Source organism: Rhinolophus sinicus, chromosome 4 (genome assembly GCF_057876585.1).
Source record: "Rhinolophus sinicus isolate RSI-liver-muscle chromosome 4, RSI-T2T, whole genome shotgun sequence".
Taxonomy (NCBI): Eukaryota; Metazoa; Chordata; class Mammalia; order Chiroptera; family Rhinolophidae; genus Rhinolophus; species Rhinolophus sinicus.
In genome coordinates, this window is record NC_142504.1 from 64,008,008 (window position 1) to 64,035,076 (window position 27,069).

The window sequence follows — 27,069 nt, forward strand, 5'->3', positions numbered from 1 at the left end:
ATGACATGCCAGGAAGGAAGATCTTGAATGCTCTGGAGAATGACAGTATTGCAGTTTCTTTTATACATTGGTATTAAGGAGAGAACTAAGGAAGATTACTTGTTGACAATATTATGTGCTCTTTTTTAAGATTTTTTATTGGGGGGTGGGAACAGGACTTTATTGGGGAACAGTGTGTACTTCCAGGACTTTTTTCCAAGTCAAGTTGTTGTCCTTTCAATCTTAGTTGTGGAGGGTGCCGCTCAGCTTCAAGTTGTTGTCCCTTCAGTCTTAGTTGTGGAGGGCGCAGCTCATCTCCAGGTCCAGTTACCATCTCCAGTTGCAGGGAGCATAGCCCACCATCCCCTGCGGGACTCGAACCAGCAACCTTGTGGTTGAGAGCCCACTGGCCCATGTGGGAATCGAACCGGCAGCCTTCAGAGTTAGGAGCATGGAGCTCCAACCGCCTGAGCCACCGGGCTGGCCCCTATTATGTGCTATTTTGAGAGTGGTGTAGGGGTTCAGAACGAGCCACCCCAAGATGTGCCTCAGTGGTATGTGGATTGTTTTGAGCTAAAGGAAATTTTAGCTTCAATCTCAAGAGAAATTTCTGCCCCTCCCTTTAATTACCTAGAAAAACTTGAATTAGGGGGTCTTCTCCATAATAAGAGATTGTCAGCAATAACTTTTTTTACCCCCCCCCCTCCATCTGGAAGGGAAAACTTTTATTTACTAAACATTTGCTCTTCTTATAATCCTGCATTGACCCTTTGAAGCTCCTCATTCCTAGCTCATTTCTAGCTCATTCCTAGCTCATTCCTAGCTCAGGATGTCTTATATGCCTTAAACCTCCTTTCTATCTCTGAAGCTCTCATGCAAGTGCGGTCTCCGCCTTTCTCATGTATGTGGGGTTCCTATACATATGTATATATTAAATTTGGTTATTTTCTCTTGCTAAGCTGTCTCATGTCTATTTGATTATTAGACCAGCCAGAAGAACTTTGAGGGTAAAGGAAAGTTTGTTCCTCCCCCACAGTGGTTATGCCTTTGAGGGTCTGAAAAAAGAGGATTAGTGTGGATTTCAAAGGTGTGTTAACCTAAATGCACAAGAACCGTGGACAGGGCTTGCTTAAGGCAAAGACAAACCTTTTTATAGGCCTGGGACATGACTAACAACCAGGACCTGCCCAGTTAGGAATTTTATGATTAGATAACCTTGTGAGCTTACTTTCAGTCCAATTTATTACAGAACCCCTTTTTTTGTTCACACCAGTGCAACTAAGCAAATAAAATTTTAATTTGTTAAAGAAAAAAATATTCATGATGCTTGTTGATGATGAGGTGAGGGAGACTTTATCCACGGGTGGAGGGGAACTACTGTTACAGTAGGTATAGTGAGATCGGGCTTGTTAAAAAACAAAATTTAACAAAATGGTGTCACTTGTGCTAAAGCCCAAGATACCAAACCCAGATTTAATACCTGACCTAATTGCTATTTCAACTGTTACTGGAGAGTGGGCCCTCCTTGGCACAGTGTCCAGGTTCTTGGCGTCTCGAGCAAAGAATTGAACGAGATACCGAGGTAAAGTAGTAAAAAAGCAGTTTATTAGAAGAGATAGTACACTCCGAGGAAATGGGAGTGGACCCGAGTAGTAGAGAATGGCTCAAGGGCACAAGGTGGCATTATTAGGAGAAAAAGTACACTCCAAAGGATTTGGAGCAGGCTGAGCAAAAGAAGAGGCTCAAAGGCCCAAAGGCTCAAAGGCCCGAAGGTGGCATTATTAGGAGAAAATTACACTCCAAAGGGTTGGGAGCAGGCCCCAAGCAAAGGCAAAGCTCAAGAGGCTCAAAAAAGAAAAAAGGGCCGGACTGGGGAGGACTTGGAGTTTTTATTCTTTTTTGTCTAAACTGGGCTGCTCCTCCCCCCCCCCCCCTGCGTAGGACCACTTGATTGACACCTGTGATTGACAAGAGGCTATTATTACCTCATCTTTTTAGAATGCATGTTCTTTCCCAGAACTCAGTCTGTTATAATGAACTTCCAGGTGTATGTATAATGATGGTATAATGAGGCCCAGGTGAAATGAAGGTCGTTGTGGCCTTTACTGCACAGGTGCAAATGACTGGTCTAATCTAGTTGGGTATTTTGTACCCATTTGTTCCTCACAGGGGTAGATAATTACAATGAAAAGGGGAAGTTTTGGACAGAGACGGGAGGGCTTCTGGGCAGTCGCAGCCTGTGGGTTGTGTTGGACACTCAGGAATGCAGCATCCCAATGTCTGTCTCTAACTGCCTGCCTTGTTTTCCTGTTGAGAGATGTGATCCCCATAAAATAAATCTCTATGGGAAGTTGAGGGACAGGGAGTCTTTTCTTCTGTATCCACTCCCTGCTGGGCAGGGGCATAGAACTGTCCCTACCTATTGGGGAATTCACAGAACTCTCGCCCTATCTGATCTTAGATATGAGGAAGGGGTCTTGAGTCCGCCTGGAAGACCATGTTGGCTTCTCTGGTTGTGGCTGGCAATCTTGCTGGGGTATCCTCTGTATCCCCATGGCCCCTAAATGAAGAAAAGTAGATTTTAATGTATAAATCCATTAGCTCTATAGAGCCTGTGGCCATTCAACCACTCATTCAGGTGGTGTCAGTTGTCCAGGAGCTGGGCCCAGAATGTGTTGGAAAGAACTTTAGGCTTCAATGATTACAATCTGCCTGAGGGAATGTTAAAACCTATTTGGTCTCTGGGATGGACTTATCCAAAAGTTAGGTACAGAATGGCTTGGGGAATGTTGAGAAGGAAGCAGGGGTTTTCTAGGATTCAGAAACTGATTAGAAGAGTGTCATGCGGGGTGGCCTGTGGGGTCTCAGCTCCCGCTCTCCACATAAGAATGCAGGATACGGTGAGGCCAGAAAGGAACACCCACGGAGCCATAGATAGGGCAGTCATACCACTATATTCTCGCTGGCGGCTGGGTTGGAGACACAGGAAGCAGGAGCCACACTATCCACAACCTGCTGTCCACTTCTCTGCAATCCGCAACCCACACTCCACCGTGTTAATTGCAATCCGTGCTTGCCAGCCACCATCTTCTTGCTAGCCCCTATTATTTCTGCTAGCGTAGCCACAGCAGTTATATTGGTGCCCAATGGCTCACTGGTTACAGCTGACGGCCAACTAGCCACAGCTGATGGCCATCCAATCACAGTTGATGGCCATTTACTACCTGAGCCAGCACCTTTCCACGTGAGGCCGAGAGCCTGGAAATTGCACTCCTGGCTCTGTCCCCACAAAGAGTAATCAAAACCAGGAGCTAAGGAGCTATGAAACTACATATGTATAGGGAAAAGGAGACTTAAAATTTTCTATAGTGAGGGAGCTCTCCCACATCACAGCCTCTTCCAGAAACATAATCAGAGCCTGGAATTTTCTGGTCAGTACCAATGAGAAGGAATTACCAATGAGGTAATCTGTCAAGTGAACCCTCTCCATCCCTACACCCCAGAAAGAAGAGGCAATCTGCATTATAAAAACCCTTGCCTTTCCCTTCATCCAGGAAAAAGATATCCTGGAGTGAAAATAATCCTTTCTTTTCTTTTAATAGCACCGTTGCTCCAATTTCCCTTCTGAAAAACCTTCCGTTTTGTACAACCCCTCAGAGAACCTTTCTAATTGCTAGATGGGATCCTGCCCAATTCATTAATTGTTTAATAAAGCCAATTTAGATCTTCAGATTTACTTAATTTTTAACAAACCCTTCACATTTCTTAAGGAGATATTATTGTGGGGACAGAGCCAGGAGTGCAGTTTCTAGGCTCTCGGCCTCACGTGGAAAGGTGCTGGCTCAGGTAGTAAATGGCCATCAACTGTGATTGGATGGCCATCAGCTGTGGCTAGTTGGCCGTCAGCTGTAACCAGTGAGCCATTGGCCACTAATATAACTGCCATGGCTACGCTAGCAGCAAATGGGGGGCTAGCAAGAAGATGGTGGCTGAGCTAGCAAGCGCGGATTGCAGTTTGGATGGCGGGTTGCGGACAGTGTGGCTCCTGCTTCCTGTGTCTCCAACCCAGCTGCCAGCAAGAATATAGTGGTATGACTCCCCTATCTATGGCTCCTTGGGTGTTCCTTTTTGGCCTCACCATATCCTGCGTTCTTATGTGGGGAGCGGGAGCTGAGACCCCGCAGGCCGCCCCGCATGACAGTTTGCTTCCTGTGTTTTGACCGGCTGCCATTGAGAAAATGTAAGCACCTTGACTGTGAGCTGCTGTTGTTCCAGCACGGTACCCTGAGAGGCCCAGAGAGAGTGGCAGTGCCCTGAGAAACCCTGGCTGAGTCCAGGAAGTCTGGCTTTGCCCAGAGAGAGTGGCAGTGCCCTAAGAGCCCTGGCTGAGTCCAGAAGGACTGGTGGTACCCTGAGAAACCCTGGCTGTGCCCAGAGACTGGCTGTGCCCAGGATATTGCATTCACCGCCAGGCTCCTCGCACAGGGCCCCTCGTGGAAGACACTTGTCACATAGATTGTGAGGCGAGACCCTGTAGGGGTGGAGTGTGGGGACAGAGCCAAGAGTGCAGTTTCCAGGTTCTCGGCCTCACGTGGAAAGTTGCTGGCTCAGGTAGTAAATGGCCATCAACTGTGATTGGATGGCCATCAGCTGTGGCTAGTTGGCCGTCAGCTGTAACCAGTGAGCCATTGGCCACTAATATAACTGCCGTGGCTACGCTAGCAGCAAATGGGGGCTAGCAAGAAAATGGTGACTGAACTAGCAAGCTCGGGTGGCAGTTAGCACAACAGATTGCAGTTAGTAAGCGGGGTTGGTTGGCAGAGAAGTGGACAGAAGATTGCAGATCGTGTGGATCCTGTTTCCTGTGTCTCCAACCCAGCTGCCAGTGAGACTATAGGGGTATGTACCCCCCTATCTATGGCTCTGTTGGTGTTCCTTTTTGGCCTCACCATGTCCTGTGTTCTTATGTGGGGAGCGGGACCAGAGACCCTGCATGACAATTATAAACACGAGTTCACCAACAATGAATTATCTTAATCTGAAGTGAGATGATTTCTGTAACCAGTGTGTTTGTTTGGTAAACGGTGATACGCTCTTTTTACACTTTTAAATTGTGTAACCTTTACTTAAGCTGTATTCTCCCTAATTCCAGGATAGGCTGCCTCTCCTTTTGCTATAATGATGTGTCAGAAAACCCCCAGGCATTAAATAGCTGGTATCAGGGCTGGTTTATATTCTCTGAAAAGGCTAAGAAATTTGTTCTAAAGTTGGGCACAGCCACTTAACTGAGGTAAGTGATGTTTAAAATAAAATAACGGGAAAGCAAAAAGGAAGGTTTTAGGGGACTTGCTTGGCCTGCTCCATTCATGTGAACCTCCTGTACTCCACATCCTCCCCGGGGCCATTTCTCTCGAGTCCAGCAGGCGGGCCGACTCCTGCCCAAGGATCTGGGACTACTGCCTCTGGAAGGGGTTCCCTTGGCTCCGCCCCTACCCACCTGGGCGCTCTCTGAACCACTCCTCCCGCAAGCGCCCCGCCCCGCCGCCGGACCCTGCGACGCGCCATTGGACGCGCTGACGTCATACGCTCCAGGTACTTTCCCCGCAGTCGGTCAGACTCGGCGTGGAGGCGGGGCGAGGCGCGCAGCGCGCATGCGCCACAGCGACAGCACGCTCCCCGGATCGTGCGGGGGCCTGAGCCTCTCCGCCGGCACAGGCTCCGCTCGCTCCAGCGGCCATGTCTACCACGGCCGAGCGGGAATTTGAGGAGCTGGATGCCCAGAATCGTTGGCAGCAGTTGTACTTGGTGAGTTGAGGGCTCGCGCGACAGCCGCTGTACTCCGCGGTGGACCCGGGCTCGCGCCCCCCGGTTCCCTCTAGCTTCCCCCGCCTCCCGCTCAGGGCGGAAGTGGCGGCGCGCAGGCCGCGTCAGGGCTGCGCCTGCGCCGACCGAATCTCTGGTCCCTTTTGAAAAAAAGACTTTAGATGGGGGGGTTCAGGGTGTGGGAAGGGGGGGGGCGCCCATCTTCAGCGCAAGCGCAGTGTTAGCTCTGGAATGTGGCGCTAACAGCGGCGCCTTGTGGCGGGCATAGTTCTGTTTCTCTGTCTGCGGGCATGGGGGCGGGGAACTCGAGTGGCCAAAAGGCGGGTGGGTGAGGGGATCGGTGAGGCCCGCAGGCGATCTGGGTGACCGCGGGAAGTGGTGAAATCGCAGGGGACCGTGGAGAGGGGCGGGGGCGGTGAGGCATTGGGGTCTCGCAGAGCCGGGCAACTGCCGCCTCGCGGTCGCTTTCCCGCCCCTGTGCCTGTCTTTGCCCGCGGACACTTTTTTTAGCAGGCTAGGTGTTTTGTGGCCGAGCCTGCCGTGACACCCATTTCCGAAGGTGCTGCCAGCTCTTGCCTTGGTTGTTGTGGGTGGTACCTGGGCCCCTCGAAATGGTAGTGCCTAAACCGTAGTGCTGACGAGAGCTCTTGGCGGATCAACACTGTTAATTATTTCAGAGCCCAGTGTCTCAGCGTGTGGGTTGTCTTCCACAAAGAGGTCCCAGGAACAAGCACCACCTAAATCAAAATAACCTTTGTCACCCCAGAAGGTGCTGTCATCCCCCCTCTCCATCCTATAGGCCACCACGGTCCTAGTTTTTTATCACCATAGAATAAACTTGCCTTGTTCTCGAACTCATGTAAATGGACTCATAGTTGAACTCTTGTGACTAGCTTCTTTAGCTCAACTAGAGAACCTTTTAATTCAAACAATTTGATTTTATCTCTTTTAAAATGACTTAATTGCCTGTTCCCTACTGTTTAATTATTAGCTTATTATTCCCAAGATTGAATTGAGTGGCTGTGAGTTAAATGCTGCTCCTGCTGTTCGCTTCACTGTACAGGAAAAGAAGGAAAAATAAAGGCTTTCCTGTAAATCTCGATGGGCCTGGGTTTTCCCCCATGCCATTTAATTAGATGACAGTAAAAAAGTTTTTTTTGTCACTATGTTCAGAATGTAACATTTTCCTCTTGAACCCATTAGCCGGTAGTAAATACCCTGGTTCACAGGGGTACAGAGTATGTTAGACTAGGGAACTAACTTTAAAGAATGCTGGTAAGGACTTTTCAAATTATAGAAAATTTGAACTGGAAGTTCTAGTAGGAATCTATGTGAGAGCCTGCCAGCTGTGACTTTTCCAGTTTTTTTTGTTTTTTTTTCTTAGTAGAGGCTACTGTCCAAGTTGTTAGTCATATGTACAAAATACATAATTTGAGAAGAGAAAGGTGAATGCTGCCAGTTAATTCATCTTAACATTTTGGTTAAGCGGTTTGATTGTGTGTGTGTGTGTGTGTGTGTGTTGGGGGGGATAGTATCCTTGAAAATTCAGTGAAAACTATAATCTTTCTCATAAAAAAAAATGCACTTACATATACTGAAAATTTCATATTTAGTTTCAGGGAGTTCAGAAAACCCTTCCATGGACTCCTGCCTAGGAATCCTTTAGAGGATTGGTCAATGCTCTTATTATTTTCTTCTTAATGGAAGAACAAGAGTATTAGTTTGGTCAGGTCAGGGGAGATCATGCAATGCACATTAGTGTTACAGTAAAAGTAGGTCACAAACCAAGAAAGTTAGTAATGGAAAGAAAACTTAGAAAGTTTAAGAGTGTTTTCTTTTGACTTGAGAGTATCCATATAGCCATTCTACCAATACATGCTGAGCACCCATGGAGTGCTAGCACCTGCTCTGGGTCTTAGACATTCAGCAGAGAACGTTAGTGACAAAGTTCCTGTTCTTTAGGACCTCACATTCTAGGACTTGTTCTCTTGAGGTCTTCATTGCAATTCATTCATTCACTCATAATGCATCTGTTATGTGCCAGTGTTAGACTGAGTTCCTGTTCTCAAGGATACAGCCTAGTGGGGAGTAGTAAATTGGTAAACAGATGAAAGTGTAAATGTAGTAAGTGCAATAGCTAGTGTTAAGCACAGGGTGCTTTATTTTCCCCAAAGGGGTGCACTGGGAGTTCTGGTGAAGCAAGTGTACGCTGCTCTTCTAAGACTCCCAACTTGATGGGATTGAGTGGGGAAAGGTAGCTAAAATGAAGCATGACTATGTGACTTCTCTACTTTCCCATTGCTGGTAATGTAAGTTTTAAACATCTCCTATGACTCACAACACCACAGGTCCTGCCTTCCTGTATTTCTTTCTTCTCTCTTTTCCACTAGGTTCTGTTCCTTTACATGTGCATGTCTGTTCTTCCCTTAGGCCTTTATAAAGGTAATTCTCTGCATTATCACAACTTTCCCCCTTTTGCTTAACTGCCTCCTACTCATCCCTGAAGTCTCACTTCCTTAGGGGATGCCTTCCTGACGCTCCCATACAGAGTATGACGTCTCCCCCCATATATTTATGTAGCATCCCATGACTTCCCCTTTCGTAGCAGTGCATTGAGTCTAATGTAGCAGCAGATTTTATTTAGGGAACACAATTTGCGTTTCGCAAACTACTTTTGCTTGAGTAGGGGAAAAGTGTTTAAGTGGGCTTTCTGCTTTGTATAGCACAACAGTGGGTGATATTTACGATAATGTTTGAGGAGAGTTGTGCTTTTTTGACAGTGCTAACTGGACTAGAAAAAGAAAGGCTTTACACGAGCAAAAACTAAATGTAACTAAAAGCTGGACTTGCTTAGTGGTATGACAACTTTTCATTTTATTGAAAGGCTTGCAGGAAAATGAATTTATTAGTTTGAGTCTGAAACTCTGGCCCCTTACTTCTTTTTACCTTCCTTAAACAGTTGCTTTTATAACAACATAACTTTTGATAATGGGAGGTTTCTTAGGAATGAATTATTAGGATTGAGCAAAACCGTTGATCATTTTGAGGTTTATCTTCTCCACGACCTCATCAGAGCTTCAGGCAGGCAGTGCCAATACCTTTCACAAAATCAGGCACCTAGTCGGCACTTGATAAATATTTGTTGAATAATGACTTCTTACCAAAGAATGGCGACTTGATACGTTTACATGATTGGGGAGGGTGGATAAGCATAAAGAGAGATTGGAGCGTGAAGAAGTAGGAGGGATGATTGTTGGAGCCAGAAACATCAGAAAGCAGGCACTGGTGGGAGCAAGAGAACACAGGTGGAAGAATTGGCCTCGAAAGGGCACAATTGGCAGAAGTGAGATTGCTGTAAAAGTCCAATTTGGTTGGACTGACTAATATTATTAATGTCATCTGACGTTAATTTTGGCTTTTTGCAGAATGTTCATGATTACTTTTTTGCCTTTCCTTTGGTCACTACTGATTGCTGTCTGAATCAGGCTGGGGCATGAGAAGGGCATAGAAAAGGAATGGAGTTTTGTAAGCCTGTCTGGAAACTGTAGGGAAATGGCAAAAAACTAAGTCATGGAATAATGTTTCTAGTACGTGGTGGCACAGAAAGAATTTGGTTGATTAATCAGAGTTTTGAAACCATGGAACTCTTAACTGACTGCTCATTTTTCTTTATTAGAAATTTGTAGTTCAAATATTGTGAGCGTAAGATCAATGTTTACCATTTGTGAGTCAGCTACTTTATAGAAGTTAACAAACTATTCTTCTAGTACTTACTGTGGTCAGCCAGTTAGGCAGGGTAAATCAAAGCTGTCTTATTCTAAAACACTTCCCTTCCAGTGTCTACTACATATTCTCCTACTATTGTTTAATCTTAGTGCTCAGTGCTTTTACATGGTTGCACAGTTTCTTGTATCACACCTTGGCTTTCCTTGAAAATCGCCTGCTTTCTCAGACCTTGGAGTCTGTTTATGTTGGATATATTCTGTGCATACCTTATCTATCTGGGAAACATCTTCAAGACTAACTGCAGTCTACCTGAGCAAAATTATATACTCTTCCTTCTCTGATTCCTGAGCTCTCTATATTCCTTTATTAGAGTTAATCACATTGATTTATTACTGTCTACTTGTCTAACTCCTTAAGTGTTACTTCATTTTTCTTTGTTTCCCCACCATCTGCCTGTAGTCCTGAGGCATGTTAGATGCCAGTAAGTATTCATTAAACAGTAGAATACCTCTCCGCTTTTAAATGTCAGCGCCTTGCTTTATTCCAAGCCCCTCATTCACAGTTGAGGAGATGCCTGTCCAACATGAGGTTATGACTTATGTAAGAGTGCCATATCCATTAATGACACAGCTGGGACCCAAATCTAGCCCTTGTGATTCTCATGTTAGCATTGTACTAATTCGCCAATGTGACTGTCTACATTTCTATCTTCTTATGAGCTACTTGAGATTAATGGCACTAAGGGAATCATTTAAATTTTTGATGGCAAGGAGTGAATGGAATGTGTTATAATAGGTAAGGGATCATTTTGGGACTGGAGGAGACCTTTAAAACAGTGTCTGGGATCGATGGGTCAGGCTGGAAAGGGATTTCCAAGTCTCCTGAAACTATGCTAAATTATATGTGTGTGTACACGTACCTGGGTATTTAGTTTCTAGGTGTTTCCATAGCTTTTTTGTCAGATTCTTACTAAATAGATCTCTGTGACTCTTCAAAAGGTAAGGACCATTGCTTTAAGGGAAAGGAGGCTTGGAAATGGTGCCCCAGTAGAGTATATATAACTAGAAATTACACTGTGTTTTGCCTTTGACATATGTTCTGTAGGTTACTGATATCTATAATGAAAATCCAGATAGTTGCATTTGTCCATTAGCCTGTCTGGCTTGCCTCTTGTTCAGTATCTTCAATATCTTGATTTTAACCAGAATGTCCAACAACCTTTTTTTATGGCTTCTCCCACATCACTGCTATTCACAGAATTCCTTATTCCCAGTTGGAGAAATATTATAGCCCTTGCAGTCTCCTGCTGTTCTGTGGTCTTGCCTGATCTCTTTGTTCTCTTACGCTGCTCACACTCTTCCAGAGAGCAAACTAGAAATATGGACAAATAAGATACAGAAAGACAAAATTAAAATTAACAAGCATGTTTTTCACTTTCTGAAATAAGCACACATTATTTTGCCCTGGAAATTATCTAGATTCTCTATGTTCTCTGTTTCCTGTGGTAATTCCACTTAGTGCTTCATTAAAGTCATTATTTCTTGTTGGAAAGCTCTTAGGGGCAGAGAATAGTTAAACCAACTAGTGAATTAGAACTTTTGGTAACACTCTCCATTACTTTGGATAATGGTGAGTAGCCGTATGCTAAGTCAGTTTAGTATATAAAATTTTAAAACAGCAGCTGGTAACAGGAAGAGAGACAGTCAGCAGGTTAATTTTAAAGACTATAAATTCTGACTTTACTGTTCTTAGTAGAATATAAACTTTTCTGTTATGTTCTTAATTGGAATGTTCTACCTTGCTAGGTAGTTGTCTGAAATAGCTATTAAAAATGAATGTAGTGATATTTTAGATGTATTTAATGTAGTTAATGTTCTATTTATGGGAGAGTAGTAGCAATGGGTCAGGAAGCTGTTTTGACTTAACAGTGAAATCTTTGTTTTTAAAATCATAGACACCTTTTGACACTTAAGATGAAACTGTGAAAGCGAGAAATGTCCACATACACAAAATCCTCCAAAATTTAGTGGTTTTGTCATTTCAGGGATTTCATAGGTCCCCTAAGTGGTTGGGGTTGATGACCTCCAGGAAAGAAATCCTGGTCAAGAAACTGATTTAAGATTCGATGGTTTTTATCAATGGACTTCTGGTATCTTTTTCAATGTAGTAGTTTGATGTTTGTTTGTTTGATTGTTTTAATGTGCTCTTATTCCTTTCACAATCCAGAATGGCTGATTTAATGTGCTCTTTGTTCTATCAGTTTTATTTGGTCACGTAACTTATCATTTGTAACTTTGATTCAAACCGCTTTCATTCCTCTGAAGAAAATGTTATACTGAATTATTTTGTTTCTTTCACTATGTTTAAACAGTTTTATGCTATGAAAGCTATCAGTTCCTCTTAACAATTTATTATTAAGTGCTTCTAGGAATTCTTTAGGTGGGTTGGAGTAAGGTTGTATGGCTCCTAGAGTGTGCACCCCTCTGTTCCTAGTCAAGGGCTGGTATGCTGGGATAACTTTAGAAAATTGCAATCACTCCTTGACAGTCGGAATTGTTTCTGCACTGATTTATGTTTTAACCAGTGAACTTATAAAACATAGGTTCTCATTTCAAATCTTAAAGATTTTATTCTTTAAATCTATTACTGTAGTAGGAATTCCATTAATCTCTATTACTGTAACTTAATTTCCATCATTGTCAGGGTGAAATGGTTATTTTATAATATTTTGTTATATAATATCAAATAATACTTTTGCACTTGGTACATAGCTTTGTTCTATGTAGTCTACAGAAAACTTTATATCCTTGTACTATGGAATATTCTACCTTTAACTGTTGTGATGGAGCAGCAAATAAGAATTAGGAAATTGGAAAAGAGTAATCTTAATCTTACAAGAAAAAAGCAGGGCTTTAAGATAATCCCTGCTAATCTTTAAGATAATCTTTAAGATAAGCATTGATAGATTTTCTACTTATGGGAGAACATAACCTAAATTTCTTATTTTAAATGTAATGTCCCTAAGTGAATACTGAATTATATGATTGTTAAGCATTTGCTTTCTTTTATTAGTCAAATGTTTATGCATATACTCTGTACAAAGATTGTGGAAGGCATACTTCCACAATATTTGGCATACTTCAAAGAACGTTATTTTAGTGTGTTTAGTCTTGGTTGTAGCCCTTAAAATGCCTATCGCAGGTTGGGGAGATAAAATTCCTGGTGCGGTAAGTTCTGTGCATCACACTTCTCTTTGAGAAGCTCTCATCTTTCAGGAAGAGAGTTTAACAAGAATTAAATAACTAATCTTGAATGAGCTCTTAGTATGTAGAGTCTGTGTTTTAAGAAATAAATAAATTGGTTAGAATTACATGAACATAGCAAAACTTAAAACAGTGCAGAAGGGTATGTAGTAGGAAATAAGTTACTGCCCCCGTTCTCCCTAGTGTCTTTATTTCTATAGGCCATCACTATAACCAGTTTCTTGTGTATCTTTCCAGAGATACTTGATCCATATATAAATTGTCCCCCACCTGCCTATTTGCTTTTTGCTCAACCCATGGTCCAGATGACTTTCTCCTAGGTTTTTCTTACAGAAGTCGTATAGTTTTTAGTTCTTTAGCTCTATTATCTATTTTGAGTTACTTTTTATGTATGTTGTGTGGTAAGGGTCAAAGTTCATTGGTTTTTTGCATTTTGATACTGTTTTCCCAGCATGATTATTAAAAAATTATCCTTTCCTTACTGAATTATCTTGGCACCTCTGTCAAAAATCAACCATTCCCTTTTACAATAAATATTATTTTACATTTTTGTATCTGCATTTCAAATTTTGTGCCTGTAGGTTTATATTTTATCTCTCTTCAATTCTAAACCTTAACAACTTCCATCATTTAAAAATCACAGTGTGGACTGGCTCTAGATAATCTACGGGAATAAAAGTTAGAAACCATATCATAATTTTGGGAATTGGAAAGTATACTTGGAACTTGGACTTCAACTTTTTGTTTTAAGTAAAATTATATTCTATTGTACTATGTGCACTGAGAATTTATTTTTAATTTATATTAGTATTTTCTGTGTTTAATATGCTGGAAATTAGAGAAACCCAATACATATTCCATCTCATAATATATTCAACATGTACCGAATTTTAATATAAGACCAGGTATAATATAATATAATATAACCGGGTCTTATATAATGTAAGACCAGGTCTTATATTAATTTTTGCTCCAAAAGACGCAATAGAGCTGATGGTCTGGCTAGGTCTTCTTATTTTCGGGGAAACACGGTACTATATTGGAAATCCTTCCATATAGATCTCATGTGTTCGTATTAACAGTTATATAGTGTTCGTTATTTAATCATTCATCTGTAATGATATGTAGGTTATTTCTAGTCCTTAGCTATATAAACAATGCTGTAATGAATAACCTTACAAAGAAGTTGTGTCAGTGTACACGTCCACCAATAGTGTAAGTGCCTGTTTCCCTATACCTTCACCAACCCAGTTATATTATCAAACTTTTGATCTTTGTCTGAAAGGTGAAAAATAGTCTTACTGTAATAACTTTGTAATTCTTTCATTATGAATGAAGTTGAACAACTTCTCTTATTTTTAAAAGCCATTTGTTTTTTTCTTTATTGGTATGTAGGAGGAGCTCTTTACATATTATGGATGTTAAGCCTTTCTTGTGTATTGCAAATATTTTTTCAATTTATTGATTATCTTTTGACCTTATTTATGGTATTTTCTATCAATCTCTGTGTTATGGGCCCAGCACTCTTCCACTGCGCTACTCTGCAACGGGATATTTATGGTATATTTTATGTAGAAAATTTAAATTTTTATGAAGTCAAATTAATCAGTCTTTTCTTATTTTTTTGTGCCATGGCTTAGAAAGTCCTTCTCTAGTCTATGATTACAAAAATTTTTCTCAATGTTTTCTTTATACAGCATTATGGTTTCATTTCTTTAATGTTAAAATCATTGCTCAACTAGGACTTTTATTTTGGTATAAGGAATGAGATAGACATCCAATTAAATGATTTTTGTGATATATATAGCAAAGCTTGACATTTTAACCATTTTTAAGTGTACAATTCAATATCATTGATTCCATTTGCAGTGTTGTGCAACTATCACCACTATTTCCAAAACCCTTTCAGCACCCCAAACAGAAATTCTGTACCCATTAAGCAATAACTCCCTCCCCCAGCCCCTGGTTTCCTCTACTCTACTTTACGTCTCTAAAGATTTTGCCTATTCTAGGTACCTCATACAAGTGGAATCATACACTATTTGTCCCTTTGTGTCTGGCTTATTTCACTTGTATATTGTTGTTAAGGTTGACACATGTTGTAGCCTATATCAGCTTAATTTTTTTTATGGCTAATATTTTTTTGTATGTATATATCACATGTTGTTTTATCTATTCACCTATTAATGGACACTTGGGTTATTTTTCCCTTTTCACTATTGTGGAAAATGCTGCTGTGAACATTGGTATGCAAATATCCATTGGAGCCCCTGATTTTAATTCTTTTGGATTTGGACCTAGAAGTGGAATGGCTGGATAATGTGATACTATGTTTAGCTTTTTGAGGAACTACTAAATTGTTTTCTAGAGTGGCTGCAGCATTTTACATTCCCACCAGCAATGTTCTAGGATTCTGATTTCTTCACATGCTCACTAACACTTGTTATTTTCCATTTAAAAAAAATTATAGTCATGCCAGTAGGTGTGAAGTGGTACCTCATTGTGATTTAGATTTGCATTTCCCTATTATTAAGGATGTTGAGTATCTTTTTCTTCTGCTTATTGACCATTTGTGTATCTTTGGAGAAATGTCTATTCAAGTCCTTTGCCTTTTTTTGTTTTTATTGAGACTTTTTTTTAGTACAGTTGTAGGTTCACGGCAAAATTGAAGGGAAGATACAGAGATTTCCTGTGTACCCCCACACGTGCATAGCCTCCCCCATTATTAAAAACCCCCACCAGAGTGGTACATTTATTAAAATTTACGAACCTACTCATACACTGACACAGCATAATCACCTAAAGTCCATAGTTTACCTTGTGGTTGACTCTTGGTGGCATACATTCTATGGGTTTGGACAAATGTACGTATATTCATAATTACGGCACCATACAGAGTAATTTGTTTCACTGCCCAAAAAATCCTCTGTGGTCCGCCTTTTCATTCTTCCCTCCCATCCCTCAATCTGTGGCAACCACTGATCTTTATACTGTCTCCATAGATTTGCCTTTTCCAGAATGTTGTATAGTATGTAGCTTTTTTAGGTTGGCTTCTTTTACTTAGTAATATGCATTTAACAGTCCTTCATGTCTTTTCATGGCTTGATAGCTCATTTCTTTTTGGTACTGAATAAGTATTTCATTGTCTAGATGTACCACAGTTGATCCATTCACCTGCTGAGGGATAGATATCTTGGTTGCTTTCAAGTTTTGGCAATTATGAATAAAGCTGCTATAAATATCTGGGTGCACGTTTTTGTGTGGACATAAGTTTTCAACTCCTTTGGGTAAATACCAAAGAGTGTGATTGCTGGATCACATGGTAAGATATTTTTAGTTTTGTAAGAAACTCAAATTGTCTTCCAAAGTGGCTATACCATTTTTCATTCCCATCAGCAATGAATGAGAGTTGCTGTTGCTCCACATCCTCACCAGCATTTGGTGTTATCAGTGTTCTGGATTTTGGCCATTCTGATAAGTGTCTTGCCTAATTTTTTATTGTTTTTGTCCTTTCATTGTTGAATTGTAGGAGTTATTTATATATTCTGGTTATTAATCCTTTGTCATATATATGATATGCCAATTTTTTTCCAATTTGTGGTTTTTCTTTTCACTGTATAGTGTCTTTTGATGCACAGTTTTTAATTTTGATGAAGTCTAATTTATTTTTTTTGCCACCTGTGCTTTTGGTGTCATAATTTAACAAACCATTGCCAAATCCAAGATCATGAAGATTTGCAATCCCTATGTTTTCTTGTAAGACTGTTATAGTTTTAACTCTTACATTTAGGTCTTTGATCCATTTTCAGTTAATTTTTGTATATGATATATGGTAAAGGTCCAACTTTGCTTTATGGTAAAGGTCCAACTTTGTTATTTTGCATGTAGATATCCAGTTTTCCCAACACTGTTGAAAAGACTGCCGTTTCCACATTGAATGACCTTGGCCCCCCTGTCAAAAATAAGTTGAATGTAGATCTAAGGGTTTATTTCTGAACGTTGTGATATTCCATTGATCTGTATGTCTTTATGCCATACCACACTGATTTGATTACTGTAGCTTTTTAGTAAGTTTTATAATCGGGAAGAGTGAGTCTTCCAACTTTGTTAATTATTTTTTGAGAGTGTTTTGACTATTCAAGGTCCCTTGAAATTGTATATGAATTTCAGGATGAGATTTTCATTTCATCCAAAATTTTTACTGGAATTTTGATAGGGATTACATTGAATCAGTATATAGCCTTGGGTGATTTTGTCATCTTAATATTAAGTCTTTCAATTCATGAACACAAGATATCTTTCTGTTTATTTAGGTTGTCTTTAATTTCTTTCAGCAGTATTTTGTAGTTTTCAGTGTACAATTCTTTCACCTTGGTTAAGTTTATCCTTAAGTATTTTATTCTTTTTGATTTTATTATAAATGGGATTGTTTTCTTAATTTCCTCTTTTGGATTGTTCATTGCTAGTGTATGGAAATACAACTGATTTTTGCGTGTTAATTTCTTTGTTTTGCAACTTTGCTGGATTTATTTACTAGCTCTAACAGTTTTTGTGTATGGATTCTTTATAGTTTTCCTACATATAAGGTCATGTAATTTGTGAATAGAGATAGTTGAACAACTTCCTTTCCAATTTGGATGCCTATTTTTTTGCCTAATTGCTCTGGCTAGAACTTCCAGTACTGTGTTAAATAGAACTGGTAAAGTGGGAATCTATCCTTGTCTTGTCCATGACCAATTAATTTTTTCCCTCAATAACTGTGTGCTTTTATCATATTGTTGAATAATCCATCCTTCCTCCCCTTGTCCCCCCATTTATAATGCTATTTTTGTAATTTGGAGAATTCCTATATGTGTGTTAGGTAAATCAAGCATGAATAGTGCCTGCGTAATCTGACCTCTCTGTACCTGTTCATCCTCATTTCTTGCATTTCCCTCTCATGGACCACAAGTCTTGTGTTGCTTATACTTCTTGCAAGACATCAGTTATTCGTTCTTTCATTCATTTTTTATGTACTTTCACATATTTGTGACTTTGTACAAGCTGCTTGGATCCATCTTTTCCTACTTGTTTATATGGCATACTCCTTCTTGTTCATTCTTCAGGTCTATTCATGAACTGTGCTCTTCACTCCCTTAGGCGAAAATAAGTCCTCTTCCTGTGTTCACTTTAAATGTGAGCATACTTTTTTTATGGCACTTATTATACTGGCTCCTTGAGTCTCAAGGAAAAGTCAGAGGTCTGATTTTAAAAAGAAAGTCATCAGACAATTGTACACATAGGTGTAAAAGCTATAGTAAGAATAGTTATGGAAAATGAGAAATAGATTTAATTTTTCAGGTCCTTAATCCCATGCAGTAGAACCTTTTTTGTTTTATTTATCATTGAAATGACTGAAACACAGTGATAAAAAAATCTGCATTATTATTTAACATCAGAGAAGGGTCCTAACCTGCATATTTGAGGTTTAGGAGATTTTGGTAGTAAACAGTGTGAGCATCTACAAAAGCTTGGGTAAGGGCTGATGCCTGTATTTTCTTTCTGGAAAGAAGAACAAACAAATATTAGACACATGAAAAACTCATCACTACAAAAAATGAGACTAATTGGATCATTTATAGCTTGTGAAATACTGAGGGTGCCAAAAAAATGTATACAAGTGGCTACTTTGGTCAATGTTGCTCAAACAGTAGTTCGCCGTGATCAGAAGTGTCTGGATGCTGATGGTAACCACTTTGAGCACCTCTTGTTGCTGAAGTCAAACATGACTTGTACTCATCTTTGTTATCGGTATATATTGAGTATTACAATTTTAATACAGTTTTTCTTAAAATGTGTATACATTTTTTTGGCATCCTCTGTAGTAGTACGAGAAATAGAGAATACTGGAATCCAGATTCCTAAAATGGTAAGAGCAGGATATAAAAATCAACTGAGAATTAAGAACTTGAAGAGTTCTGAAAGCTATAAAACGTAATTGTTAAAAGATTTAGGACTCACTATCAAAATAGATATTGCAGAATACCAAGTTAGCTTGAGAAAACTCAGAATTCAGGAAAAATATTTTAATAATTTTATGAAGAGTATTTAAACCACATGACAGTCTCAAATCTCTGTGATAAGAGTTCCTGGAAGAACAGGAAACTGAGATGAACTAGTGGAAGACTATCTCTGACCTAAAGAAAGTCTTGAAGTTCAAGATCAAAGGGAACGTAGGGGACTAAGAATGTATTTATAAAGCATGGAACACTGATGAATTTTCTTTTTTGTTTTTTTATAATTTTACAGTTTATCAAGAGTTTTAACATAGTTTATCATATCTTCACAACAACCCTATGAAATATATTACTTTTTTTTTTTTAATTAAAGTTCATTGGAGTGACAACTGTGTAAAGTTACATAGGTTTCAGGTGCATAACTCTGCAATACATCATCTATATATCCCATTGTGTGTTCACCACCCAGAGTCAGTTCTCTTTCCATCACCATATATTTGATACCTCTTACCCTCATCTACCACCCTCCTCCCCCCTTACCCTCTGGTAACCACTAAACTATTGTCTGTATCTATGTGTTTTTGTTCACTCATTTGTTTGTCTTGTTATTTTGTTGTTTTCAGTTTTATATACCACATATCAGTGAAATCATATGGTTCTGTACTTTTCTGATTTATTTCACTTAGCATAATAATCTCAAGATCTATCCGTGAATTTTCTAAGTACTCAAGATAAAGACAAAACACTACACTGCAGAAACAATAGTGATCTTTAGAGAAGAACAAATCAGATTTGCTCTAATATTGAATGCCTGAAGATAATGGAGTCATGTCACCCAAGTAATGAGAGAAATGGAATAGGTATAGGAAGTGGGTTTGCCAATAAAGCCAAGTAAAATGTAGAGTTAATGCTAAATAATTACATGGTTGTGAACCTTACTGCAAATGTTAAGAACTATTTTTGAAATAATTGAAAATGTAAAAGAAAATATGGATCCAAATTTTAGATTATTTTAAGAAAATATGGGGGGTTGGGCTGTAGGAAGAGGGAAGTAAAATCTGGCACAGTTCCCATATTAATAGGTGCTTTTCATGTGCAAAAGAAAGAAACTAGACTGCTGCCTGTCCTATGCACCAAAATTAACTCAAAATGGATCAAAGACCTAAATATAAGACCTTAATTGCAAAGAAGAAAACACCGGTAATAAGCTTATGGACCTTGGTCTTAGTGAGGATTTTATGAATTTGGCTTCAAAGGTAAGGGAAGTAAAAACAAAAATAAATGAAAGGGACTATATTAAACTAAAAAGCTACTGCACAGCAAAAGAAACCATTAACAAAACAGAGGCAACCATCTGAGTGGGAGAAGAGTTTTGCAAACAATGCCTCTGATAAGGGGCTGATATGTAAAGAACTCATACAACTCAACAACAACAAAACAACAATCCAGTTAAAAAATGGACGGAGGACCTGATCAGGCTCTTCTCCTAAGAAGACATACAAATGGTCAACAGATATATGAAAAAATACTCAACTTCACTAGCTATTAGGGAAATGCAAATCAAAACCACAATGAGATGTGTCACCTCACACCTGTTAGAATGGCTATTACCAACAAGACAAGTAATAACAAGTGTTGGAGTGGTTGTGGAGAAAAAGGAACCCTCATTCACTGCTGGTGGGAATGTAAATTGGTACAGTATTATGTAAAACAATATGGAGGCTCCTCAAAAAATTAAGAATAGGGGGCCAGCCCAGTGGCTCAGGTGATTGGAGCTCCGTGCTCCTAACTCCGAAGTCTGCTGGTAGGCTGCCGGTTCGATTCCCACATGGGCCAGTGGGCTCTCAACCACAAGGTTGCCGGTTTAACTCCTGGAGTCCCGCAAGGGATGGTGGGCTCCGCCCCCTGCAACTAATGATTGAACACGGCACCTTGAGCTAAGCTGCCTCCCGGATGGCTCAGTTGGTTGGAGCTTGGGCTCTCAACCTCAAGGTTGCCAGTTCAATTTCCTGCAAGGGATGGTGGGCACCACCCCCTGCAACTAATGATTGAACATGGCACCTTGAGCTGAGCTGCACCCTCCACAACTAAGATTGAAAAGACAACTTGGAAAAAATCCTGGAAAAATACACACTGTTCCCCAATAAGATCCTGTTCCCCTTCCCCAATAAAATCTAAAAAAAAAAAAATGCACTTATAAAAAAAAAAAATTAAGAATAGAATTACCATATGATCCAGCAATCCCTCTTCTGGTTATCTACCCCAAAAATCTGAAAACATTTATTCATAAAGATATATGTACCCTTATATTCATTGCAGCATTATTCACGGTGTCCAAGACATGGAAACAACTGAAGTGTTCTTTGATAGATGATTGGGTAAAGATGATGTGGTATGTATACAATGGAATATTACTCAGCCATAAGAAATGGTGAAATACTGCCATTGGCACCAACATGAATAGATCTTGAGATTATCACACAAAGTGAATAAGTCAGAAAAAGTCAAGAGCCATATGATTTCACTCGTGGGATATGAAACTGAAAGTAACAAATGAAAAGACAATAAAAAACTCATACACACAGACAAGTTTAGTGGTTACCAGAGGGTAAGGGGGGAGGCGTAGAGGTAGAAGAAGGTAAAGGATGTCAAATATATGGTGATGGAAGGAGATTTGACTATGGGTGGAGAACACACAATGCAATATATAAATGGCATATTATAAAATTGTACATTTGCCTATATAATTTTATATAAATTTAATAAAAAATAGTGCTTTTTTGCATTAGTTAAAAAATACAAGTTCAAACATGGTTTTACAAAATTTTAAGACTAATCCTCATTAGAATAGAAACTGTATTTATTACTAGAGAGAAGGGGAAACAAACAACTTGATTAATTAATACAGCAAAAATAAAAACGGGAAAAGGAAATAAGGAAGCATAATGTATAGAAAACAGCAATCTTTATTAATCACTTCTGGGTGAAAGAAGAAATCAATACATACTGCCATTAGAGACACTCTAGAAAATAATGAGATGACAGTATTATAAACAGGATTTGGCCAGTTTTTAAAGCAAGAAAAGTAATGAATTAAGCATTTCATTCAAGCTAGGAAAATAACAGTGAAATGAAAGCTTTAGAAGGACTGATTGAATACAAATGAAAGGCAGAAATAAATGACTTAAACCACCCCTTCTCCTTCGAATGGGCAGTTCAATTTGACTTACAGTCCCAAGATTCTCATGTATCATCAACAGATATTATATAGAAATTTAATATAAAAGACCGTTCCCAAATTTATTCTGGGAATATAAAGATGGTCAATATGAGAGACTGTAATACTATGATTAATCCTAATTGGTTAAAGGAGAAAAAAAAAACATACACATATCAGTCAAAATAGCAACAAAAATTTTTCAATACTTAAGAATAAACTTAAGAAATCTGTCAGGTTTACTTAAATTAAAAAAAAAAAAAAACAAGGAAGACTTAAATGGAAGAGTTGGTATAGTAAAGATGTCAGTTCTCCCTAAATTGACATGTAATTGAAAAAAAAATTAGCCTAAAGAAGATTTAAATTTAAGGTTCATCTGAAAGAGTAAACACCGCAGAAAAAAACAAGGCAACTTTTGAGAACAAAGTAAAAAGGACTTTAGTCCAACTGGCAAAGCCTCGCCCCTAACCTTTCTTGAGAAATACTTGCAAAATATGCTCATGATCCAAGAGTTCCATTTTTAAAGGGTTATCAAGAAATACTTTGAAATGTATATGTAAGGTCATACTTAAGGATATTCATCACATCGTTTTTAAAACTTGTGAAGTTTTGGAAATCTAATTGTCTAGGGCAAAATAAATTATGGTATATTTTGGTACAGAACCTGTAACAAAAGGTTCTTGATTCAGAGTCATTAAAAATGATGGGGTGTATTGACAGGAAAAAATAACCATGCTATTTTAAGAGATTAAAGCAGGCATATAAACAGTATGCCTGTGTAGTTCATTCTTATTAAAGTTTATTTTTTTAAAACTTTTATTTATTTTAAGTGTGTTTTTCCAGGACCCATCAGCTTCAAGTCAAGTAGTTTCAATCTAGTTGTGAAGGGTGCAGCTCAGGGTGGCCCATGTGGGGATCGCACTAAACCAGCAACCTTGTTGTTAAGAGCACTGTGCTCTAACCAACTGAGCTAACCGGCCACCACTAATGTTTATTTTAAAGTATATATTAATGTCTACTTATCATAAAGTAAAAAGTCCAAAAAATTTAAGTTATCTCTGAATTGTGTGGTGTAGTGGATGATTTTCTTTTTTGCTGATCTATGTAGAGTCCTAAGTTCTGACAATGAATATATATTAAAAAGTAAATACATTTTTTTCTCTTATAGCAAATCACATATAAAAACTCAAAGTAAAGCACTTGGTGGCCACTTAGAATAGAGACAAACAACTGTATTCATTTTGATAATCCCCTAAGGCTGTAATTATGTTATTGCCTAGTAGATGATTGTGTGTGATGACTCTTGAAAAGGTTAAATGACATTTCCTATGTTCATGTTTTAGGAAACAAATATGTAATGCATTTTAGAAATATTGTCATTAAAATTTAAATATTTTGCACTTTTAAAACTATCAGTTACTTGGAAATTTTACTTTTGAAAGAATACCTGGGGCCGCTGGTTAGCTCAGTTGGTTAGAGCATGGAGCTCCTAACAACAAGGTTGCCAGTTCGATCCCCACATGGGCCACTGTGAGCTGCACCCTCCACAACTAGATTGAAACAACTACTTGACTTGGAGCTGATGGGTCCTGGAAAAACACACTTAAATAAAAAAAAGTTTAAAAAGATGAATAGGGGCAGCCTGGTGGCTCAGGGGGTTGGAGCGCTGTGCTCCTAACGCCGAAGGCTGCTGGGTCGATTCCCACATGGGCCAGTGAGTTGTGCCCTCTACAGCTAAGACTGTGAACAAAGGCTCTCCCTGGAGTTGGGCTGCTGTGAACAGCTGTAGGTCGTTGTGAGCTGCTGTGAGTGGCTGACCAACCACCGGTGACCACTGCCTCAGCCAGGTAGAGCGCAAGGCTCATAATACCAGTATGGGCCAGGGAGCTGTGTCCTACAACTAGACCGAGAAACAATGGCTTAAAAAAAACGGGGTGGGGTGGGGTGGGGTGGGGTGGGGTGGGGACAATAAAATAAAATTAATTAATTAAAAGACCTTTAAAAAGTTTATATTAAAAAAGAATACCTGATAAGGCTAGGTGAGTGAAATCTTAGTCCGTTAGGGTTAACAAGATTGTAAAAGAAATTTTCAGTTACTTAAGAGACTAACATTTTATAGGCATATTCATTTAAAACTAAATGTTTACATTTTCAAATATATAACTTAAATCATAAAGATATTTAGCAGAAAATATTTGCTTATTTCACTTCCAGTAACTATAATGAAAATTTTCAAAGAGCTTGTAATTCACGCTATTTGTAACGCTGTTAGTTTATAAGAACTGTCTCCATAAGAAATACATATTAAACACTGCCTGGTCTTACATTTAAGAATTTCTCATTCTCTTAATCTTACAAAGTAAGGAGGTTTTAAAACTATATTTTCCCTTTTTGTCCAAAATATGTTACTGTTTTATATCCAGGAAAGTAAACTTTTTGATGAGTTAAATGGTTTTATATGGGGCTTGTAAAAACTTGCCATTCAAGCTCTATCAAAAATATGAACCGTAGTTTGCCATTTATTGCTGTGAATGGCATTCAAGGATTCATCAAGAATAGGTGATTATTGCTTATGAAATGAAGAGTAGCTGGATGCTACACAAGAAAGTGTCATATTCTTGCATTTCAGCCTAGCATTATTTGAGCCTCAGCAAATTTGTTTCTCTAGTACATAGTCAGTTTTCCTTACTTCAAACCATGTCAAAATAAATTTGAAGACAGATTAAATGTCATGTGTATAAAACTATTAAAGAGATGAAATAATAGGAGAAAGTAAATACGTTGAAAGTAAATATGTTCAGAATTTAAAATTATTATCTACTGATTGGAGATAAATGATAAGGCCATTGGTTGGAGTGGATTGTTTTATAATGTTCTAAAAATTAGGGTTCATAGAAAAGGAGGCGATGGGCAATCTTACTTAATCTTACTTAAGTGTCAACTCACATGGGTATATAAATTTCTAATACAGCCAAGGAGCTAAATGAATTTTTCTCCCAAATACCAAATAGTGGCTTAGTTGTTTGTATTGGTTTGTTATTCCTTTGTAATTATCATGTTATCATTCCAAGAGATTATATGAATTTATGCTACTACTGACATGAGTACCTGTTTTTTAAATGGCTGCATAATATTCAATTGTATGTACCACAATTTATTCAACCAAGTTTTTTCCCTGTCATTGGACATTTAGGTTATTTCTGTTCTTACAACATTCTAAATAACTCTGTGTAAGGTATGTTTGTGCATGAGTTACTTACATTCTGGATCATTGTCACTAAAAAAACAATTATTGAGTTATTCTTAGTTTTGATTTTGTGGGAAAATCATATAAAAATAAATTGGATTTTTAAAAATTTTGGTTAAATTATTTTTTTAAAACAAAGATCCTTCCCACTTAAATTTAACTTTAATTAAAGGTAAGAGTTGGTATTAGATTAGAACAGTGGTTCTCAACTGTGTGTTGGTGGGGGCATACTTGTTTTGGATTTTGCTGCCCAGGGACACTTGGCAATGCCTGAAGAGACTTGGTTGTCACAGCTGGGAGGAGGGACACTACTGACATCTAATGAGTAGAGGCCAGGGATGCTCCTGTTAAACATCCTGTGATGCACAGGACAGCCCCCACAACTAAGATATCAGTAGTGCTGAGGTGGAGAAACCTTGATTAGCAGGTTTTACTGCTGACTGGGAACATTCTTGATGTGATATTTAGGGCCTCTAGAAAACTGGGTCCTCTCTGCTATAGGAGGGGAATGTTTTAGCATCAGAACATCAGTAGAGGCTTATTTTGCCAAATATGGTAGAGCTAGGGAATAATTTAATGCCTGCTTCTCAAAGTGAAGAAACACCATGTATTTTATTGCTTACATAAAATGCTTGTAAAATTATTATTTTTTGTTGGGTATTCCTGAAAATCCGTCCTTAGTGTCAGATCTAGTTGTTGAGATTTGGCTATATTGTGTGAATTAGAGACCTGCATTTAGCTACATGGCAAAGAAAGTCAAGCAATATCTGACTTAACAAATAGGGGCTTATTTTCTCTTGTAATAATTCTGGAGATTGGAGTCTCCAGAGTTGTTAACTGTGGCTCCATGATGTCATGGATGACCTATTCTCCTCTATTTCTGCTTAGCCTTCCTTAGACTATGCTTTTTACCTTGTGGTCATAGGATAGCTCCTGCCCATTCCTATCCCTCACTCCCCACATCAAAACCTGTATTCTGGGCAGGCAAAAGTGAGGACACTGGTCAACTGAGCCAGCCCTTTCTATGAAAGCTTTCCTGCAGCCCAGCCCAGTGATTTCTGCTTTTTCCCATTGGCCAGAACTGTGTACCATGACCATTCTTAGCTGTCCAGGAGGCTGGGCAATACAGGTTTTCAGTTGGGCTTATTGTTCAGTCAGTAAATAAAATCAGAAACCTTTAGTGAGAAAGAATAGATATTGGAATAGGCAACTAATATGTACCTCTGGACCTGCTTTTAAAGTATTGGGTGTTCTCGTCTTTCTAAATGCACCGAAATTAGTGAAAGGTAAAGGAGAACAAATAATAACATTGGAGATTTGAGAGATCATACTTTGTAGAGTTATTTCGTTTTTGGTAATTAACCGAGTAAACAAAATGTTTCTTAACTCCAAGGACTTGGCTGTTTTAAGATGTTTTGTAAATTAAAATCTTCCCTACCCCTATACTTGGGCCCTACTCTATTTTAACTTATTTTTTCTTTGCAATATCAATTATTATTTGTTTCTTTAGGATAAAAATTGGAATCAGCAACTGACAGTGGACTTAAATGTGGAAAATAGGTGTATATGTATAATAGAAGTATTGAAGAAGGGCTGGTATGATGGAGGGAGTCATACCATCTTTGCCCATTGTTAATTTTTTTTAAATTGTAATTCTTTGTATATTCTGGATATTAATCTCTTATCAAGTATTTGATTTGCCACTATTTTTTCCCACCCCATGGGTCACACCAACCTTTTGATGTGATTTAAAAACTGTATGTTAGCATTAGGACTGATATTATACTGGTATTTATTAGTATTTTAGCTAGTTTATTT

General features: G+C 38.8%; 1 protein-coding gene across 2 annotated transcripts in view; it reads left to right on the plus strand.

Annotated features, from left to right (window-relative positions):
* The first annotated feature begins 5,611 nt into the window (after window positions 1–5,611).
* Window positions 5,612–27,069, plus strand: part of PTPN2 (protein tyrosine phosphatase non-receptor type 2) — a 90,774-nt gene continuing 69,316 nt past the window's right edge. The window contains exon 1 of one of the 2 annotated variants that reach the window (XM_019711365.3): window positions 5,612–5,784. In XM_019711365.3, coding sequence (XP_019566924.1) covers window positions 5,716–5,784 — 69 coding nt within the window. In that variant the 5' untranslated portion in view covers window positions 5,612–5,715. The remainder of the gene's footprint in view (window positions 5,785–27,069) is intronic. The other variant, XM_019711366.3, reaches the window with a different exon arrangement.